General features: G+C 47.0%; 1 protein-coding gene across 2 annotated transcripts in view; it reads left to right on the plus strand.

Moving 5' to 3' along the window:
• The window catches only part of DCTN4 (dynactin subunit 4), a 447,710-nt gene extending 426,115 nt beyond the window's left edge, over positions 1 to 21,595 (plus strand). For both annotated transcript variants that reach the window (XM_069654034.1, XM_069654035.1), the window contains one exon: positions 18,512 to 21,595. In XM_069654034.1, coding sequence (XP_069510135.1) covers positions 18,512 to 18,725 — 214 coding nt within the window. In that variant the 3' untranslated portion in view covers positions 18,726 to 21,595. The remainder of the gene's footprint in view (positions 1 to 18,511) is intronic.
• The last annotated feature ends 611 nt before the right edge of the window (positions 21,596 to 22,206 follow it).

A 22,206-nucleotide genomic window follows, 5' to 3' on the forward strand; every position in this document is an offset into this window, starting at 1 on the left:
GTTGAGTTATAAGGATTGGGACCTCCCGGATGACGTGATGGAGGTGTTGCTTTCGGCCAGGCGGCCTGTACCGTTGGCGTAAGTTCTGTGACTGGTGCAGGGATCAAAATGTTGATCCTTTTCAGTGCTCCATTCCTATGGTTTTCTCTTTCTTGCTTTCTTTGGCCTACAGGGGCCTACATGTGGGTATCATTAAAGGCTACCTGGCGGCGCTGTCTATCTTTAAGCGCTTATCTGAATAATGTTCTTACTTTAAGATTCCTTTTGATTTCTCAGTTTCTTAAAGGACTGACTAATGTATTCCCGCCATCCCATTTCCAGTTGCCGGTTTGGGATTTGAATTTGGTTTTGAGATTTCTCATGGGTGCTCCGTTTTAACCTTTGCACTCTTGTCCTTTGAGATTACTGTCCTTCAAGACTGTGTTCTTGGTTGCGGTTACTTCCACTCGCAGAGTGAGTGAATTGCAGGCACTTTCAGTTAAGCCACCCTTTACTGTGTTTCACAAGGACAGGGCTGTACTGCGAGTATGTCCTTCTTTTCTACCTAAGGTAGTCTCTGAATATCATTTGATTCAAAAGGTGGTTCTTCCATCTTTCTACCCTCCTCCTTATCCCGGTAAGGAAGAGGATCGTCTCCATCAGTTAGATCCTAGGAGAGCTCTTAGATTTTACATTTCTAGGATGTCCAGGGTCAAAGTGGACGATCAACTCTTTGTAGGATATGCTGGACACCCATTGGGCCAGGCTGTTACCAAACAGACCTTGTCCAGGTGGATTATCCTTGCCATTACGGAGTCTTACCGTTTGGCGGGTAAAGACGGTACTGAAGGGTGGAGAGCTCATTCCACTAGGGACATGGCTACTTCCACTGCCCTCCAGCGGGGTGTTCCTATTACGAATATTTGTGATGCTGCTACTTGGGCTTCAATCCATACATTTGTAAAACATTATTCCCTGGATACAATCCATGGTCCGGATATGTGCTTTGGGAAGGTGATTCTTTATTTCGCAATCTAATTGGGTATTCTAAATTCTTTTCCCTCCTCCATTTACTGGTACTGCTTTAGGAGTCTGTCAAAGATGTGGAATGCGTTGGAGGACACAATCCATTCGAAGAACAAAATACTTACCAACTGGTAACGTTCTTTCGACTGGATGTTCCTCCATCGCATTCCACATCGCCCTCCCAGCCCGCCCCTCAGGAGAATTTTCTTTGTGATTGCAGCTTCCGTTTCAGCGAGGCTAAGTGCAGTCCAGCAGGCATCAGAATGGTGTGTCACGTTCTGAGGGAAAAACCTTAAACTGAGGCTACAGGCGCTGTGCGTCCTATTTATAACATTCTGTGACGTCGTCCACGACGGAGGCACTCGAGGGACATGGACCCGATGCCATCGACGCAGGACGCCCTCTGCCGAAAAGTTTCCAAAGTGCACAGCTGTGGACATTACATGTCAAAGATGTGGAATGTGTTGGAGGAACATCCAGTCAAAAGAACTTTTCCAGTTGGTATGTTTGAGGATCCTTGCCTTAGAAGCCTTGGGATGCATCCTTGGACCAACCAGTGGACTGACCAGCTCTTTCCTGGGGTACCTCGCTGTAGTGGTTGTCATACCGAGTGAATTCTTGTAACTTGAAGGATCTTCAGTTTATGGACCAAGACGCCTGCGCCTACATTTTTAGCCTTCTTGCATGAGCGCAAGCTGTACCATGTCTGTGTTCATCCCCTTAAGATAGCCAGCACTGATCTCTGAAAGAATCTGAGTCTGTGTCGTAAATTACCCCGCTGTTCTCCATAGGGCTACAGAGGCATAAAGTCCTGTTCCTAAATCACTCTTATCTGAGACTATCCAAAGGACTGGGATTGAGTGGGGTATACAGTGTTTATATCAAATCATTTATATTGAATACCCATATATCGAATATTTTATAATGAAAACCTTTATAGTGAATGCATTAAGGGGTGCAGGAAAGGGTTAAATATTTTTGGGAAACGGGTCGGGGTGGGTTTTTAGTGGTTTGAAACGGGGGTTTTGGGTGGGCAAAAAGTGCATTCACTATAAAATATTCGAGATATGTGCATTCAATACAAAATACTTCGATATAAAGACATGTAACCATTGAGTGAATGTACTGTCCTTAACTGTATCTAACATTTTGACTGTTATTCATCATAACTACTGACATTGCCAATCTCTGTGGAACTAGTGACTTTTGGGCCAATGTCCCAAAGCATCTTATGGGTGGATTGTAGAAGAGCTAGGGAAGCAGAGCTGTTCTGTGATTAGAAAGTGTTCTTTCTATTTCTAATGCGTCACAGTACTCGCCTATATTGGCGCAACTTGGATTATCCAGTTCTCAAGTATTGAGCAGTCTCAATAATGGGCTAGCATATCTTTCAGACAACTGAACTATATCTATCCAAATCTATAATCGGGACTCGCCAACGGTTGATTTAAGACTGCACAACTGTGTATGGATACTCACCTATATTAAACTTGTCATTGAATGAAATGCTATTCTGTGTCTCTGAAGGATGAGTGTATATATCTGTTTTATCAGTGTTGCTGTGACAATATTTGACTGAAGGTTTTACTTGCATAGTGTATATTTCAAAGGTCTAATAAACAAGTGTATATTTTTATACTTCCTTCTCTAACTGGGATTATTGGTGTTTCTCTGTGTGGACTCATTGTAGCCTTTGACCACTCTCACACCCTTCCTGGGATTAAGCCTTGCTGCTCTGCTAGCTTACCTGTTCACCATAACAGGGTGGCCTTTCAAAAACCTCCCCCCAAGGCGTGTTTTTGGAAATCCACCTTAATGACTGAGCGTGGTAAAAGGACTACGATAACGTACAGCCAAAAAAGTACAAACCTGCAACCAGCCTTTGATGGGGCTTTTTGTCTCAGTTCCCTAGTGAACTATATGGGGAAGCGCATAAAGATTCAGTTGCATCTTTCAAGGGGACCTCAGTAGAGGTCTACCCATCATTGAAAATAAGTTGGTATTCATTAAAGCGGGCAAAAGCTTACAGGGACTAAAAAGTCTGCCAAAGGAGAGTTATAAATGACTTTATTGCCCATCGTTGACAATTGGGGATCTGTAACCTTTTCCCTCTCATAGAACCCCCGAGGTGCCTCTCTTGCATTAGAAACTGAACGAGTGCCCATTGCTAAACCTGGCTTCTTTTGTGTAAAAGAGTGCCCATGTGTGGTCTTGAGTACTCTGTGCACAGGATGTCTGGCATACCTGAATCCAATACCAGCTCTGGCAAGCATGTGCATATGGGCTGTCTGATTTTCAAGGTTGAAACCTCATTCTGTGTTTGCTCTGGAAAGATTTAATGTGTTCCTGATTGGGGGGCTGTTAGGAGGGTTTTACCCCCAAGTCATTAGTTGGGGTAGGACTCGGAGAAGACAATCCGGGGCAACAAGGTTGTCTCCACCAACTTTTATTAGCACATTGAGATCATTAATGACCTCCTCCTAGCCAATCACAATGTTCATAGTTCAGTCAATAACCCCTGGTATTGAATGCAAGCTGGACATTTTGTCTTCAAAAGCAAATGGAGAAACAACAATGCAATATTTTTTAACAATACACTTCCTTTCTGGGACGAGCTTTTTTTTGCTACAGCAACCTATTTAACGCAACAAAGAGAAAGCAAACGTAGTACATGGGGAAAATGCTTTAACTTTCTCAGAGAAATCTTGTACTTTTCATGACACCCAATGCTTGCTCATGTTAAACCCAGTATAACCAAGTGTGCTTGACTCAAGAAGTCAATTCTGCAAAATAAACATGCATTACATTTACTAACTCAGTTTACTTTTTCCCTATTGGGATACAGTTTCTACTTCACCACAAAAACTGCAGAACATGTACTGCTACTAGCACTATGTGCCAATAGCCTTATAGACATTGGGAGGGGTAATTATTGCTTGGGGGTAATGAGCCTTTTCAAATATGGTCATCGGCTTCGCCTCAGGCCATAACTTGGTTGTGGGGAATTATCCTGCTATAATGAGTTCTTACTCAGTCTATAAGGCTATGATATAACCACTCCTAAAATAGCAAAGCTAAGCGGTCAGGCTTAACTAAGGAGACACTTGGAAAGATGATAAATAAAAGGAACTACACAGGTAATATGAAGAGTCAGAAATGAGAAGAAGACTACTTGGTTAAGATTTTTCACAAGCAGCTATTTTATTAACACAAAACAGTGTGATAAACACCTCGCTATCCCCAACCTAAAGAGGATTTCCCTGCCTATCAAACCAAGACTAAAGGAAAACACTAACAAAAGGAATCTATTCCTCATTCTTAAACATACATAGACATCATAAAAGGTGTAATAGGCAATGCAAGTTTAACAGAAATGACAGTTATATTACAACATGAACCTTATAACTGTTTCTGAGGCTTGTGGAATCTGCTTAGATCACATGCTATGCATAGACCGGAATCTAGTGGTAGCTGCGGAGTATTAGTTATTGTTTTTGAAACTTCAAAAGGGACGTCGACAGGGCGTGCCAGTAATACTATCCCTAGTGTGACGTCTACTGTGCCCATGGTCCTTCACGCGTCGAGGTCCCTCAGATTGTTTTTTTCTGCTGTCCTAGTCTGACGCATATCGCAGAGTTCCTTCTTGGCTGATGCCATTATTTAGAAAAAGTTTCATTCTAGTATTTCTTTCTGTCCTTTCGATATCAGTTTACCGCAAGATCTTCCGTGACGGCTTCAAGGACAAGTTTTCAATCTTCAACGACAGCAACACCCGTCTCCACGACCCTTTTGTCTATGGCCTCTGAAGGCCCCACCTGGCCTCGCCTCTGCACAGTAGGGAGTGCGGGGGGGGAGGTTTATATTCTAGTCTTGTTAAGAGAATGTATATTCCCCTTTCCTCAACTATTTCGCCAGGCTGCCACCCCCATACATCATAGAGAAAACACGTTTTAAATGTTGCCCTTCCTGTAGTAGGAAGTTCCCCTGGAAAGACTTGCACCAGGTGTGCAATTGTTGTCTCCCATGGGATCACGCCGTGGAACGGTGCAAGTCTTGCAAACTGTTCAGGCCTGAAAACCTAAAGGACCGCAAGACCAAATGCTGGGCCCACCACGCCATGCATACTGAGGCCAGCATGGACGTCGAGGGAGCCTCTAGCGATGACAGCATTGACGTCTTAAATGACGCAGAGGGTGATCGTGATCCATCAGATTCCCACGTGCGAGCCCCTGACCCCCACCAGGCAGGCCGGCGGTTCTGCTACGAGACACCTAGGGGCTCGAGCACTACCAAGTCTCATCACGACAAGCACACCTCCCACGGCCGAAAGTCGACCACGCTGCCGATCGATAGGCCACATGCGGCGTCAAGGGGGAGGTCTGGACTTTCTCTGTCCTCTGGGCCATCATGATCACCACACGACAGGGCCCCGAAACAGACGGTAAATTCTGTATCCAACACAATGTCTAAACCTACAAAGTCCTTAGGTGCTGACGACCAGGCGTCAAGACACTTTGACAGCCTCCAAAAAAGCGTGAATGTCTAAAAAACCACAGGTCTTCAACGTCCCTGGTGGAAAAAGTCTAAGGTACTAAAGCAGGGATTTCACTACCCCCAGTGGGCACTCTTTCAGGGGCTATGCATCACAAGAAAAGCCCTTTCCCAGAGCCCCCACCTACACCTGCTACTCCTACTCCCTCTGTACTGCCAAGCTCCTCACAATGGACATCAAAAGAATTTGATAGTTATGAGGAGGATGTCCTGTTTTATTAGTTTCTTTGGCGACCACCCTGAGTGCCTCCAAAATCTTCAGGGAACCCCACAGAGTGGGACAGCAGCCACTCAGCCAGCCGCCAAAAAAGCCTGCCTAGACTCTGCACAGTCTTCCACCTCGCATTAGGAACTAGGGCAAGACACTTATTACCATACCGTGCAAGGCCCTGAGGACCCTGGCACATACACAAACCCAGAGGACGAAGAGGACACAGTGGATCTGTACCAATATTATGACGACGATGAGGACGTATGTCATCCTGTCCCCAGATCGCACTGACCCACCGGTGGCTGACTCCCCAATCGACAACCAGTTAGAATATAATGACCTGCTCCTAAAGGCTGCAGATCATTTCAAAATAGACACACAAGAAGCCCAAGTCGACAATGACTTCGTGGAGGACATCCTTGGGTATAGAAAATCAGCAACCCAATGGATCCCCCTGTTAAAATCTGTACAGAGATGCATTCAACCCTCTCTGCTTAGACCCAACTTAACACGGGCTGTCAACCTGCGCATCGAGAAGAATTCCCGACCAGCCCACTCACGCCCTTTGTACATTAGGGGGCAGTTAAAGCCTGACTCTTTGGTAGTTACTCTAATACAAGAAAGAGGACAGGAACCCCTCTAGCCTCTGCCAAAGCCCCTCCTGACAAGGAGAGTAAATAAATATACACCCTGGGCAGGAAGGTAGCTTCCTCGCAGCCTACCAAACCAGGATAGCTAATAACACAACGTTATTAGCCAGTTATAATTGTCACAAGTGGGATAAAATCGCTCAACAGATACTGTCCCAGAGCCCCTCAAAACGCAGCTCTCACTCACCATCGCAGAGGGGGAAACAAGTAGCCAACTGCAGCCTCAAACAGCTTGGATGCAGCGGATAATTCAGGCCAAATCGTGGCAGAAGGCACACGGATTAAACGCCATTCATGTCTACGCCAATCGGGCTTCAAAATAGAAACCCAGGCAACCCTCCTAAACATGCCCATTGAACCCAATGCTTTTTTAGCAATCGATGGAGGATGTTCTCAAGAGCGCGAAAGAGGAATAGGACACCCTTAAATCCCTAGGGCAGGGTTCCATGTCTTACAATTGCAGCAAAAATGGCTGTTTATACAACATATTGTGGCAAAAATGCTGTGGTTTTGCGCCACAATCATGTAAAGGATGCGGGGGACACCCCCGCAACGCCTGTACCATTATACCATTTAAGGGGAACGGGGGACACCCCCGCTCCCCTTAAATGGTATAATGGGGTACACCTATACTGAGTCAAACCACTGCAAGCCGCGATTTCTTTTTACCGGTGAAATTTTTGCCACGATTTTATTACCCGACACCTAGGGCAGCTCACTAACAAACCCTTTGGGCTAAGAGGAGGCTCTAACTCTTGGCATTTCAGAGGACGAAACTTCCAACGGGCCTCAAATTACAATCGAGGTGGCCAAGGTTTGTCCTGGGGTTTGTCACAAGGGCAGTCCTCACAACAGGGTTTTCAAAAAGGCCAAAGAAGGTCTCGCAGTAGGGGCAGATCCTCCTCCTCAAGAGGGGGCTCAAACCCTCCCACCCCCAAGCAATGACCACCCGCTATAGGTTCCCTCCCATGCCACTCCCAAGAGGTCATATTTCACACTTCACCCACACATGGGAGGGGATCACTTCGGACAAATAGGTACTTTCCACCGTGGAGGGTGGGGTATTGCATAGAGCTGATCCAAACACCAGCCAACCACCCGCCAAGAAAGACACACCTCCCAGGAAGAACAACGTATCCTGTTGGAAGAGGTGAAAGCATTGCTTCTAAAGGACGCAATAGAAATCGTCCCGGCAAACCAGGTAAACAAGAGTATTATTCAATGTACTTCCTTGTGGCGGAAAAAAAACGTGACAATGTGCCCTGTCCTAGACTTGCGCCCTGCCAAACACCTATGTCAAGCCGCAAATATTCCGCATGACAACGCTACAGGAGGTAATCCCACTGCTAAAGCAGGGGGACTACCTGGCAACCCTGGATATGAAAGATGCTAACTTTTTAATATTTCAATGTTCCCTGCGCACAGAAGGTTCTTGCGTTTCAAAATAGCGAACCAACACTACCAATTCAAGATACTACCCTTCGGCATAGCCTCCGCTCCAAAGGTGTTTACCAGGGTACTAGCGTTAGTGGCAGCAATATCTAAGAGTATCAATCCCAGTGTACCCTTATCTGGACGTCTGGCTGATAACAGGGGAATCGCCCCAAATTTGCAAGCAAAATACCAGAGAACAATCCATCTCCTGTTCCAATTGGGATTCTCAATCAAGTCTCGTTCCAAGTAAAACCACACAGTTCTTAGGAGCTGTCATAAAGACAGAAGAGGGTCTAGTCTTTCCGTCAAACGAAAGAGTGCAAAATACATCTGCAAATACCTCAGTATTTAGCCGGCCTCCAAATAACAGTATGCAAAGCAATGCGCTTGATCGGATGATGGCATCATGCATTTACCTGGTTCTGCATGCATGGCTGTTCATGCGTCCAATGCAAGAGTGGTTATCGAAACAGTCTCTCAGGCAAGTGGTCGGTGGATGATCTAGTGGTTGTTTCGCTAACCATAGTACAAGCACTACGCTGGTGGACAAAGAAAACCTGTTAAAGGGAAAACCTTTTCACAACCCCACAGTGCAAGCAGTTGTCAAAACAGACGCATCACTCACTGGGTGGGGAGCCCATTACCTTCACCACACAGCCCAAAATCACATAAACCTTCTGGAACTGCTAGCAGTGCTCAAAGCACTGCACGCTTTCCAAATGCACCTTTCAGGTCAGTCAGAACAAATCATCACAGACAGCACAACTGCTATGTTTTACATAAACCAGCAGGGGGGCACACACACTCGTCTGTCCAGGCTAGTACAAAAAATGTGGATGTGGGCACTCAACATCGCAAAATGTTCCAGGGGAACTCCATTCTCCGGCAGGCTCATTAAGCAGAGATCCTCTACCTGAAGAGCACGAGTGGCAGCTTGACAGAAATATCCTAAACGGTATCTTCTCCCCATGTTCGCATCCAGGTTTCCCCAACATGGGTCAAAGGGGAGCACCCTGTGGATGAACTAGTCGGGGAAATTTGCCTATGCTTTTCCACAACTCCACTACTGAGCAGGGTGGTGAGCAAAATATACCAGGCCGTATACTCCCTCAAAGGATTTTTTTAGAAGTGCAGATGTGCCTTGGACAGGGCTGGTGGCAGCATATCTTTTCGCATATTTTTAACCCTTTCTTGCCATGCAAACCGCGTCTACCGCATTTGGCACAGGAAGGTGGCCTGGCTCCAAAATGGCCATGCCACAAGGTTCTTTGTCCTGTCCTTTGGCCATCTTGCACCTTTACCTTCCCCAGGTCCGCAGACCCGAGTCGGTCCTTATTTGGTCAAAGCCAAGCTTTCGTGGGCTTCTGCATGCCTTGTGTGTGCTTTCAGGATGTGTGCTGGACCGTCTAGTTCCAATACACATCCTGGGTGCCAGAGAGTCTGGTGTGATGGGAATGACTGGGTCCACTGTGGTCCGTGATTGGTCCACGTCTGGTGTGCCTGTATTTGAGCAGATCTCCCATTGGGTCCTCTTTGTTTTGGCGCGAAGTAGATTCTGGATCAGAGAAGGCTTCAATCACCCATACCAGGTCGATCTCTTGAGTTCTCACAGACCCTAGGATAGAATTCAAGTATTCTGAAACTAAGAAGCTGAGTCGAGGAACCGCTGGTGACCCGCTGGAAAGTTTGGCACCCTCAGCCGCTGTTGTCCTGTTTGGACCCCTCTGCTTCTGATCAAACCAGAATGTCTGCAAAGACACTTCGACCCATTTGAATAGTGAGACTAGCTATTCACGGCACCTTCATCTGAACCTGCAAGTAAGCCTCTTCTGGGCCAACCAGTGAACTGACCAGCTTGCGCAGGACCTTTGCTCGGAAACCGCCGCTGTTTCGAGTTGACACTTTAAACATGGTAGTTCGTAAGCTCTGTGGTCACTGCACTTTCACACCGAATTTTGTACACTTGGCATTCCCAGGTCTGGAATAAAGAGTGAGCGCCCGAACCGGAGTACCCGCTGTCACTGTGTTGCCTAGCCATGGTTACGAACTACGCAGGTGCCTTGCTGCTGTGCCCTGAAACCTGCTGCAGTGAAACTGGCCTGATCCCTTCACCAGGAGCGAATAAATCGCCATTGTCCTGCCACGGAATCATCACTGTATCTCAGCCGCTGAAAGCCACTCAGCGGCACAATTGCTGCATTTGAACCTGCAACCGAAGTGGACTCGACTGCAGAAGTTTGGTCCGGAGTGCGCCGGGGGTCAGTGAGTCGGTGAGTACTTGTAACCCTTACCGGTGGGCCCTAGCACATCCATCCACTTTTACTCACGTGTGCCCCTGGGGCCACTCACCTTTCCACAGGTATCCTGTGCTACTGCCTGATTCCCAACTCCTGGAACCTATCCTGCCCTTTTGGGGAGACCCTCCTGGATTAGTGAGAACTTATTCTTTATTGCCTCACCCACCTTTCTGAGCTGCTACAGCCCCTGCAGGAGACCCAGTTTTTGCTCCTCTGCACCCTTGCTAGGTCCGACATCCAGTGGTCACTGCGGAGTATTGCATTTTGTTTTTCGTAGTCGAAAAGGGGACGTCGACAAGGCGTGTCTGAAACACTATCCCTATAGTGACGTGCGTTGTACCCACAATCCCTCACGCGTCGAGGTCCCTCTGTTTGTATTTTTCTGCCCTGAGGGAGCCTTCTAGACGTGAGTGAGTACAGAAAAGAGAGAGAGATATATAAAGGAAGTCTATGTTCCTTCCATCCGAGCGGGGAGGAAGGGCGGGCGCATGTGAATCTAAGCAGATACAATCATCAGAAATGCTTTTACGGTAAGTAATGCATTCTCTTCTGATGTTTGTTAATCTGCTTAGAATCACATGCTGTGCATAGACTAGCGGGCAGTACCCGGAGTTGGCGGTGGGTTAAAAGAAGGAACAGTAGAGAAAAGGTGTCGTAATACTGCCTGTCCCACCTGGGAGTCAGATCTAGAGTGTGTATCTAGACAGTAGTGTTTTGTAAAGGTGTGCACAGAACTCCAGGTAGCCGCTTTGCAGATGGACTCAAGGGGAACATTTGCAATGAATGCTATGGATGCCCCCGTGCCTCGAGTAGAGTGTGCTCTTGGCCTAAAGGGCAGTTCTCTCTTAGCAAGAGTATAGCAGAGAGTGATGCATTGAACAATCCATCTAGAAATAGTGGATTTTGAAACTGCATCTCCTTCTCTTCCTGCTGCCACCGAGACGAAGAACTGATTAGTCTTCCTCAGTGGTTTGGTTCTTTCCATGTAGAACATGACCGCTCTGCGTACATCTAGTGTGTGCAGAGTCCTTTCTCCTATAGTGACGTGCGTTGTACCCACAATCCCTCACGCGTCGAGGTCCCTCAGATTGTTTTTTTCCGCCCAGCTTCTGGTCGCCTTCACGCGGAGCTCCTCGAGAGACATTGCAACTCCTCGACCCCTGGTCGTATTTTCACTAATATTTATTATCCCTCCCTCGACGCAGTTGTAAGCTGTTCTCCGCCGAAAAGAATCTTTGACGGAGGGTCGAGCGGAAGAAATCCTTCGGCGCTGCCGAACACGTGGCCTGGCCTCGCAGGCCATATACAGTAGGGAGAGTGGGGTCGTGGGACATCTCTGGGTCTTTCTGAGAATGCCTTTCCCTTTCCCCTTCCTTTCCCTTGGGGTGTGTATCGCGATTTATTGCCTCGGCTATGGAGAGGACACCGTTTAGGTTTTGCCCACTTTGTAAAGGCAAATTCACTTGGAAGGACAAGCACTCACGGTGTAACCGCTGCTTGCCCCTCGATCACAAGGAGGAAAGGTGCGCGGCGTGTCGGCTTCTTAAGCCTAAAACTCTAAAAGACCGAAGGGTTAAAAGGTGGGCGGCCTACGCGATGTCGAAGGCCGAAGGTTCACCCGCCGCTGCTACCACCGACAGTGACGAGGAACGCGATACCACGACCTCCGCTACGGAAGTCGAAACCCCCTCTAAGGAGCGCTTACGCGCTTCGTCGTCTGTCCCCGGCCCCGACGGGCTCGGCTCACGCCCTGCTTATGGGGATGAACACCCCGGCGACACAGACGCACACAAAGATCCACATAAACACACAACCCACGGCTCTTCGTCGACAAAGTCGAAAAGACCTTCGGCGCCCAAGGAGACGCAGGTTCCACCGGCGGCCTCCTCGGACCGTTCGGGTTCGAAGCCCCTCTCGCAGCCGTGACCTGCGACTGGGCTTTCGGCAAACAAGGGCGCTGCCACCAAACCATCGGCCGGTGCGCATCAACAGAAAGCGCAGACCGCCGTAGAGCGTTCGATACCCATAGCGTCGAAAACTCAAGCTTCCGCCGACAAACGAGTCGCCGACAAGCGAGTCGCCGATAGCTTAGCAAGGATCGCTGTAGCCGACGCCCAAAAGCGTACGCCGAAGATTTCGTCGAGCGTTACGCATAAATTAAAGGATACGCCGAAAAAGCCCGAAGGGAAGCAGGGACTACCCCCTTCAGGCAGGGAGTCTCCCGACACACCAGAAGGTTTTTCGGAGGGCGATGGGACACTTTCCTCGACGCTTTGGGAGAGGTCGAGCCATTTCGAGCTAGATAACCCTATGTTTCCCCCGCCAGACCGCTCTGGGGTACCCCATGAAACTATGGAAAGACTCCACCTCTGTATGGAGAGGATGGAAAAGTTCATGAGCACCCAGGCCTCTCGAACACTCAAGAGGACCAGAGAAGGGCCTCAGGAGGACCCCAGGGCCAAAAATCCGAGGCTAGTCGATCCCCAGCAGGACACAGCCTCAGACTTCCAAGATGTATATGACCTCACTGGGGAGGAGCAAGACTTCGAGGAAGAAGATGATTTCATGGACAATGAAGAACAGAACCAGGAGGAATGTCTGGAAGACAGAACAGACATTATAGAAGAAGGCTTCGGGGGTAACCCAGAAGAGGGACCTTCACACCCCTGGCAATCACCATCAGTGTATTCCGACACTGATGTCATAAACCTAACTCCTCCGGACAATTCTCCAGTTAGGAACACGTCTCCAATTGACGATCAGCCAACGTTCAATGCACTGTTGCGCAGAGCAGCAGCGCATTTCGAACTCGACACCGGGGAACTCTCTCCAGAATTGGACTTTGTGGAAAGAGTGATTAAGGAAAAACCACCGGTCAGCCAGACCATTCCACTCCTCGCTTCAGTGAAGAGAAGGATCATACCTTCGCTGTCCACTCCCGCTATGATCAGAGGGGTCAATCCACGGATTGAAAAACTTTTCACTCCTTCACCCTCAGACCCCCTCTACATTAGGGGACATTCCATTCCTGATTCCCTAGTGGTTTCTAATACTAGAAAGAGGGCAGGGGTACCACTTTCCACGAGTGAGGCACCCCCTGACAAGGAGGGCAAGAGGCTATATGCCCTTGCAAAAAGGGTTACTTCCTCGGCTGCCTTCTCAGCAAGAATTGCCAACAACAATTCCTTGCTTGCAAGCTACGCAGACGCGCAGTGGGCCAAACTGCGAAAAGACGCCGAGGAAGCACCGGAGCCTTTACGTACGCGCCTACTGTCAACTATTGGCGAAGGAACCCAAGTGAACCAGAGCATTGTTAAAAACTCTCTGGACGCGGCAGAAACAGCAGGACGTTCCTTGGTACAAGGAATACTCCTAAAGCGCCATGTATGGCTGCGCAACTCAGGCTTTAAACCAGAGACACAGGCGTCTTTGATAAATAAACCTGTCGAGGACGCTAACCTCTTCGGAAAAGCGGTAGATGAAGCCCTAGAGATGGCTAAAAAAGAGTTCGACACTATCAAGACTCTCGACCAGATCTCTAAGCCCACTACCAGGCGCGGCTATGGCAACAAACGCTTTTTTCGTGGCCAACGCCAACACCAACAACAAAATCAACATCAGCAATACCCTGCCACCAATTACCAAACCAATAGTGGGCAGTACAGCCAAAGAGGACAACGCCGGGGCAAAGGGAGGGGTCGGGGATCCACCCCCAGAGGCTCCCAAGCCCCCAACAACTCCAAGTGACGCGAAGATTCGCGTCCCCTCCCATGCAACACCGGTCGGGGGCCGGATAACATCCTTTCTTCCTGCATGGGAGGAGATAACGTCAGACCGTTGGGTACTGTCCACCGTAGCCCACGGATACTGTATCGAATTCAACAGTTCCCCATCCTACAGACCCCCGAGGGGACGTCGCATGACACCGGAACATCTTGCCATCCTTCTCCAAGAAGTACAACAACTACTGGAAAAAGGAGCCATAGAGGTCGTGCCTCTATCTCAGGTAACGGAAGGTATTTATTCAGTGTACTTCCTTGTACCCAAAAAGGATCTAACCATGCGCCCTGTATTAGATCTGCGCCCAGCGAACAACTTTATCAAACCCCAAAAGTTTCGTATGGTAACCTTACAGGAAGTAATCCCACTGCTTTCTCAGGGAGATTACATGACAACATTGGACATGAAAGATGCATACTTTCATATTTTAATGTTGCCAGCGCACAGAAAATACCTCGGGTTCATGATAGAGGGCAAACACTACCAGTTCAAAGTGCTACCCTTCGGCATAGCATCAGCACCAAGGGTATTCACGAAGGTGCTGGCAGTGGCAGCGGCCCACCTGCGCAGGTTGTCCATCCCAGTTTACCCTTACCTCGACGACTGGCTCATAACAGGGGATTCTTACGAAACATGCTTCTCCAATACCCAAAAGACAGTAGACCTTTTGTTCCAGTTGGGCTTCTCCATCAACGAAAAGAAGTCCAGTTTAGACCCCAGTCAAATCAAACAATTCCTAGGGGCTCTAATTCAAACAAAGGACGGCCTCGTCTTCCCCTCCAAAGAGAGGGTCCAAAACATGCTGTTTCAAATCCCTCAATATGTAACCGGTCGAGAGGTGACGGTACGCAAAGCAATGCGCTTGCTAGGAATGATGGCGTCGTGTATTTATTTGGTACCTCACGCGCGCCTGCGCATGCGCCCAATGCAAGAGTTGCTCAACAGCCAGTGGTGTCAGGCCAGCGGACTATGGGAGGATCTAGTTGTGGTCTCGCAGGCTTTAGTTCTCTCGCTACGGTGGTGGACAAAGGAAAACATGGAAAAAGGGAAACCCTTTGCCACACCCGCGGCGGAAGCCACTCTAACCACAGACGCATCCCTCACAGGATGGGGGGCGCACCTATCCCATCAGACTGCTCACGGAGTGTGGACTCCGAACGTAGCATCCAAACACATAAATCTACTGGAGCTACTAGCTGTGTTCAAGGCGCTAAGAGCCTTCCAGGAACACCTACAAGGCAAAACAGTAATGGTCCTTACAGACAGCACCACAGCCATGTACTACATCAACAAGCAAGGTGGCACCCACTCTCCAGGCCTGTCCAAGCTGGCCCAGAATATATGGAAGTGGGCTCTCAAACAGGACATGTTCCTACTATCACTACATGTACCCGGGGAACTCAATCTGCTAGCAGACAGTCTCAGCAGAGATTTTCCCCCTGCCCAAAGAGTACGAATGGCGCCTGCACGAAGACATCGTCTTCGACGTCTTCACACAATGGGGATTCCCAGAAATAGACCTGTTCGCAACCCTGGAAAACTCACAATGCCTAAGTTACGCCTCCAGGTACCCCCAGAACCAATCCAAGGGGAACGGTCTGTCGATGCAATGGTCAGGGAAATTTGTTTACGCTTTTCCCCCGACTCCCCTTCTCAACAAAGTGGTGCACAAGATGCACCAGGAACAAGTGACCATGATACTAGTGGCCCCAATGTGGGCACGACAACCATGGTTCGCTCACTTGATGGAGATGTCTCTATCCCCCCCAGTAAAACTCCCCTGCCCGTACAACATGCTGTCTCAGGACAAAGGCAGGACTCTGCATCCATGCCCCCAGAACATGAACTTAGCAGCTTGGCTCCTGAGATCATAGAGTTCGGACATCTACAACTCCCGCAAAGATGCATGGACATCCTCAGGGAAGCCCGAAAACCGAACACTCGCCACTGCTATTCTAGCAAGTGGAAAAGATTTGTCATCTGGTGCAGGAGTAAAAGCATCAACCCTATTGACTGCTCTCCCACACATGTGGTCCTATACCTGACCCACCTATTGGATTCAGGTCTAGTGTTTAACTCCATTAAAGTCCACCTAGCTGCACTTTCTGCATACACCACTTCCCAACTCAAAGTGTCGTGGTGGAGGATCCCTGTTATAAAGGCCTTCATGGAGGGAGTAAAGAGAATACACCCCCCGATAGCTGACCCAGCTCCCGGATGGGACCTTAATGTGGTACTTACCAGACTCATGGGCTCTCCATTCGAACCCATGCACAAAGCATCTCTTAAACACCTCACGCTTAAGACTGCTTTTTTAATAGCTATCACCTCCATCAGGAGAGTAAGTGAACTTCAGGCTCTTTCTATTCTAGACCCCTTCGTTACAGTTCACAAAGATAAAGTGGTTCTACGCACTCACCCTAGGTTTGCTCCGAAATTTATTTCTAAATTCCACGTAAACCAATCTATAGAACTACCAACGTTCTTTCAAAATCCTTCCAATTTGGGAGAAAGGACTCTGCACACACTAGATGTACGCAGAGCGGTCATGTTCTACATGGAAAGAACCAAACCACTGAGGAAGACTAAACAGTTCTTCGTCTCGGTGGCAGCCGGAAGAGAAGGAGATGCAGTTTCAAAATCCACTATTTCTAGATGGATTGTTCAATGCATCACTCTCTGCTATACTCTTGCTAAGAGAGAACTGCCCTTTAGGCCAAGAGCACACTCTACTCGAGGCACGGGGGCATCCATAGCATTCATTGCAAATGTTCCCCTTGAGTCCATCTGCAAAGCGGCTACCTGGAGTTCTGTGCACACCTTTACAAAACACTACTGTCTAGACACACACTCTAGATCTGACTCCCAAGTGGGACAGGCAGTATTACGACACCTTTTCTCTACTGTTCCTTCTCATAACCCACCGCCAACTCCGGGTACTGCTCGCTAGTCTATGCACAGCATGTGATTCTAAGCAGATTAACAAACATCAGAAGAGAATGCATTACTTACCGTAAAAGCATTTCTGATGATTGTATCTGCTTAGATTCACATGCGCCCGCCCTTCCTCCCCGCTCGGATAGAAGGAACATAGACTTCCTTATATATCTCTCTCTTTTCTGTACTCACTCACGTCTAGAAGGCTCCCTCAGGGCAGAAAAATACAAACAGAGGGACCTCGACGCGTGAGGGATTGTGGGTACAACGCACGTCACTATAGGGATAGTGTTTCAGACACGCCTTGTCGACGTCCCCTTTTCGACTACGAAAAACAAAATGCAATACTCCGCAGTGACCACTGGATGTCGGACCTATGCACAGCATGTGAATCTAAGCAGATACAATCATCAGAAATGCTTTTACGGTAAGTAATGCATTCTCATATACACCTGACTGGGAGTGATTTGTAGTGTCCTTTTCTGTATGTGCTCATTGTGGGCTTTCAAACACCCTCACCCCTCCTGAGACCTAGTTTTGACCGCCGCCAATGCTACCTTGATTGGTCTGGCTTGTTCAGAAGATTACCCTGTTACAAGAAACTAGGCTGGCCTTCTGAACCTCTGCACACAAGGTCAGAGTTCAGAAATCCATCTTAACATACCCTAACATGTATTATGTTACAGGTTTTGCTGCACAATCTGGGGCGGTGCACACCATCAAAAGACAAGATTGTATGATCAGGAAAAACAATGGGTGCCTTCAAAGCACCCCACTCTGGGACGCTTACAGATAAGGGGCACATCAGACCCTTTTACTTAAGGACTGTCAAATACTTCGAACTAAAATGTGGAGTAAAAGTGCTCCCAAAAAATCATGGAGATAAACTGATGCAGATCAGGCTGCCTGCACTGCTGCAGTGGTATTTTCTGATCAGTGGTACCAGCAAAGCAGTGACGCCGAAGGAGCACTACTTTCTAATCTAAAGAGAGACTTGTAGGCACAATATATTGTAGTTTGAATATAGTACTAGGTGCAAATAGGTATAGATTACAAGCAGATGTTTTAAAGCAATAGTATATGCTTACGCCCTCCAAAAAGTACCACCATCAGGAATGAGTATTACTTTTTTACTCCCAGGTTCAGAGAAAAATTGAGTAAAATGCTCCCACTTCAAAAATCTGGGGGCTAGGGTTAGGATTCACTTGAGGGGGCAGGGTTTGGTTAACTTGTAAGGTAAGAGCAAAAGGTTCATGTGGCTCTGGTAATGAAGTTCAAAAGAAACAATGTCAGTAGGACTGATATATTTCCAAATTATTACTCTCCTATCACTTTAAAAGAGCTGATGGCTAACTGGCATTGCAGTCCTGTGTCGGCCCTACTAAACAGCCTGCTTGGTTTCTACATTTAGGGAACTCTGGATTTAGCCATTCAAATATCTGCCTTTTATCTACCAGGGTTTGCAGGTTTGGGGCCTGGAGCTTAATAAGAATTGAGTGCAGGTCTTCCTTTTTTGCCCCATTTGAAACTAACCAACTTTTTAAAAACCTGCATGAACAACTTCAGCTTCTTTAACGCGTGCCCCAATTGTTAGTCGAGCAGGAGATTGTGTGTGGCTTTAATTGTTTTTCTTTCATCCCTTTCAGTGTCGTCGCCTTCAGAAAGGCCAACAAGGTGGGAGTGTTCATTAAGGTGACCCCGCAACAGGAAGAGGGGCCGGTGATGGTGAGCTTTAAGCTGAAGCACGAGTTTAGGAATTTGGCGACTCCTATTCGTCCCATAGATGAAGGCGACACTTCAACAGAAGCCGTGTGGCTCACCCACCACGTGGAGCTGAGCCTTGGGCCACTTATCCCCTGAAGGTTCGCAACATGGTTATATCAAGACTGCTTCGTTGGACCAGCTGTCCTCTGCACGGAATGAATACTGGTGCAATTTTGACACAGTGCTCGTAAACCTTTTTCATGTGATACCAAGAGCATCCGAGGATGCAGCTTGGCAGGAGAGGCATGAGGAAAAGGAAGGGGAATCTGTCAACTAGCTGTTGTATGTTTTGCATAAGAGAGCAGCAAAATCCTGCAGGTTCCTCTTTCCTTTCTTGCAACTCTACTGAGAATCTCCAGTACTTGATTTCTGTGTCCGGCTGAGCCCAGAACTAGTTTCAGCCCTCGTCTATTACTTGCCAACATAACACGCATATAGACCGGAATCCATTTTTACTAATTGCTAAATGCGCACGTTTATAGTAATTTGGTATGGATTTTCGTGAGTAGTCTATTGAAGGAAGCACTACATTCACCAATGTGCAGCATGTAATTGTTCTGTCCACGATCACTAACTTAAAAGAAGTCTTGCTTCACCCAAAATCTGGTTTGTACTTGGATTCTTTGAGCAGAGGCACTAATGGGTATCATCTATCAGTATGCCAGTGGCATGACGCTCTCTGACATAAACTGGAGACCTGTGTCTAAAAATTGGGAAACCATTCGATGTTTAATATATCTGTCCTCTCCCTGTTAGTGTTCAGAGGGCAAAGGCATTTTGTTTTTATAAGGAGGAGTGTTAATGAGAGATGGGTTTCCGCCAAGTGGGAAAGAAAGCTTGCACATATGGCACTGTTCTTTTGTGTTGCACTGGCATTGATGACTATGCTAGGTTTGCATAAATGTATTCAAAACTTGCTTTGGATAATTGTGCTTCCTCGTGAAGTATTCAAGTGCTAGCAAGCATGTGGCAGTCATATCTTCTTGCTATGCTTCTGTTCCTCTTAACTCCGACTGTCAATTAATAAGTACATTTGCACTGGGAATACTGACCTTGCAGTCTCTGCCCCATTTATTTATTTAGTTATGGTGAGGAAGTAGTGCCTCTGTGGCTTTGAGATGTGATAGTTCTCTTGTTACAGATAAGAGTCTCAAAATGTAGTCTGGAGCAGCTCAAACCCTCATAATATGGTTCCCGTTGACCTGGCTCTGGAAACAAGTTTACATCCTTAGTTTTCATGCAATCTTTCCACCAATCCTTGCCTACCTGTATGCGGCCTATGGATGGTTTAGCCTTCCCGTTTTTGGATTATCTCTCATTGCAACTGCATTACAGGAATGGGGCGCCTTAATTTTAATTTGTGTTAAATGCTGCAGAGCGGATCTGCGGGATGGCTGCAAGCCTGCAACAAAGAGCTTGGGGTAGCCAATCATTTTCTCGAGTGATGTTTCCTCTCTAGCTGTTAGGTAATGCCAAGTCTTTTGGAACTCAATTGAAATAAGGCGGATGTGTGGCGCTGCATAAAGATAGTAGCATGATTCTCTAGGGATGAAGAGAGGCAGTAATGCTACTGTCAGAAGCAGACATCTGTCGTACCGAGCTGTCCAGTGGAAACGGCGTCAGTCACGCAAAACAAGGGGGGTGAGCTGCTTCGGGTAAGGTCTTATATAAGCCAAATCAGGCCCCCCTAACATATTTGCCCGCGTCCGTCTTTTGGAGCTTACCTTAATAATGTCCTTCTGGCACTCGTGAGTGCCATGGTTCTTTTATTTCAACATTGCAAACCGCGTTTTCCATTCTGTAAAGGCGCTGGGAGGTATCACGGTTTTATTATCCAAGCACACGTCACAGTTGTACGATACGTGTACAGCCTTTCTTAGTTTAGGCTTACAATTGGTTTAAGGCATTATCTGTATTTATTCCTATATGTATGGTATGACTTTCACACTATAGCTTCTATTGCTGTTTTATGCGCTTAGTAATGCAACACGGACTTCGTGCGGAATTTCAGAACTGGTGCAATAGCATGTTACATCACAGTTTACATTTACACTTCATTGTTCAATTGATCTTTTCACACAGTGTGTCTGCTGGGTTGTGGAGGATGCTGTAGTGAGCTGGTTTACCCTTTGACTTTATTTTGGTTAATTACACTGACACCCCCAAACTCCCGAGAAGTTGTGATAAAATGTCAACCTCACGCTACACGACTTGACAACTACATCCAGATTTTACACGCATGAAAGGAAATTTAATGTCGTTCAGTCTGCCAAGGATACTGGCTAAAAATGGGCCCGGTCTAAGCCCTAAAAATCCTGACGCACCAATGCGTTATATCATTCGGGACTAATGGAAATTACATTCCTGGTTTTTCAGCTACCTCCGAAACTGCCTTCGTCTAGTATGTGTAAGCATCTAGGTGGGAACAATGTACCATGAAATGATTACCCTCTGCCAAAATCAGTCCGGTTTTTGCAGACAGTGGAACCCCGTTTGAATAGTTGTCAAAAACAGTTGTGCCAGTTACTGAACCACCAAAAAGCAGTGGAATCCCCTTTCCACTTGCACCGAAAACATTTGGAGTTTGGGATCCCAAGAATCAGTAAAGTATCGTTTCTGTTATTTCATCTTGTAATTTTTTGCTGTGAATTTCATTGTTTCCACATTGAAAAGCAGGGTATAAAATACTAATTAAAAAATGTATCCAGTTGCCAATTTTGTGAAAAAGGAAACTTTTAATTTCTTAAATAATTTATTTGGCACTTGCAATTTTAATTTGTTGACTTCATATGTATGATTTCTCTTACATGAAAAAAAGCGCATTCCTGTTATTCCACAACCTAAGACAGCTGAATGGTCTGTTGTTCCAGGCCTTTTCATATACTGCAGCAACCGCTGGACACTGTAACCTTATTAACTTAAAGTAGTTCGCTAAATGTTAATAAAGCAGATTAAGTAAAAGCTGATCCATCTTGTGTGGTGTATATAAATTATATTGCAGCATGTGATTGTTATAACTTTTTTGCTTTATGCCACTTTCAGAAATGCTGAATACCATCTTGATGACACACTATTTCTGAAGAGCATAGTCGCATCTGCTCTGCGCTTGACTGTATGTGTAACATTTGTCCCTGGCTGCACATATCTAATGATAAAATATGTTTGCGATCCTGGGCGTTTGTTTTGGATTTAAAATAAATGCTAGTTTGTGCATTGTGGGATCTTGATCATATTCCTACCAGTTACAGGGATTGAAATGGCTAGGAGCTCTATAGTTCTTTGTAGCCTAGAAGAGCTATTTTGGACTGAGCCCGACTGCTGCCAGGAGACACTTTTGGCTCCCCAGGCCAACTAGCACCTTTTAAAATAATCCGAGTAATGGGTGACACCAGTAAAGGGTTCTTGTCTATTCTGCCTGACTGCAATTCCTAAATTGTACACGACAGTGGTTCTTAACCCAATCTGAAGAGCTAGTATCTGAGTTGTTATATGTGCAAGATCAGACCCATTGCCAAGTTTCACCACCTCAGAGCCTGGACTCCATGTCAGAAGGCAGGTGCTGTATGATCTTTTTGAA

Source organism: Ambystoma mexicanum, chromosome 3q (genome assembly GCF_040938575.1).
Source record: "Ambystoma mexicanum isolate Mex_15411 chromosome 3q, UKY_AmexF1_1, whole genome shotgun sequence".
In the NCBI taxonomy this organism is placed as follows: Eukaryota; Metazoa; Chordata; class Amphibia; order Caudata; family Ambystomatidae; genus Ambystoma; species Ambystoma mexicanum.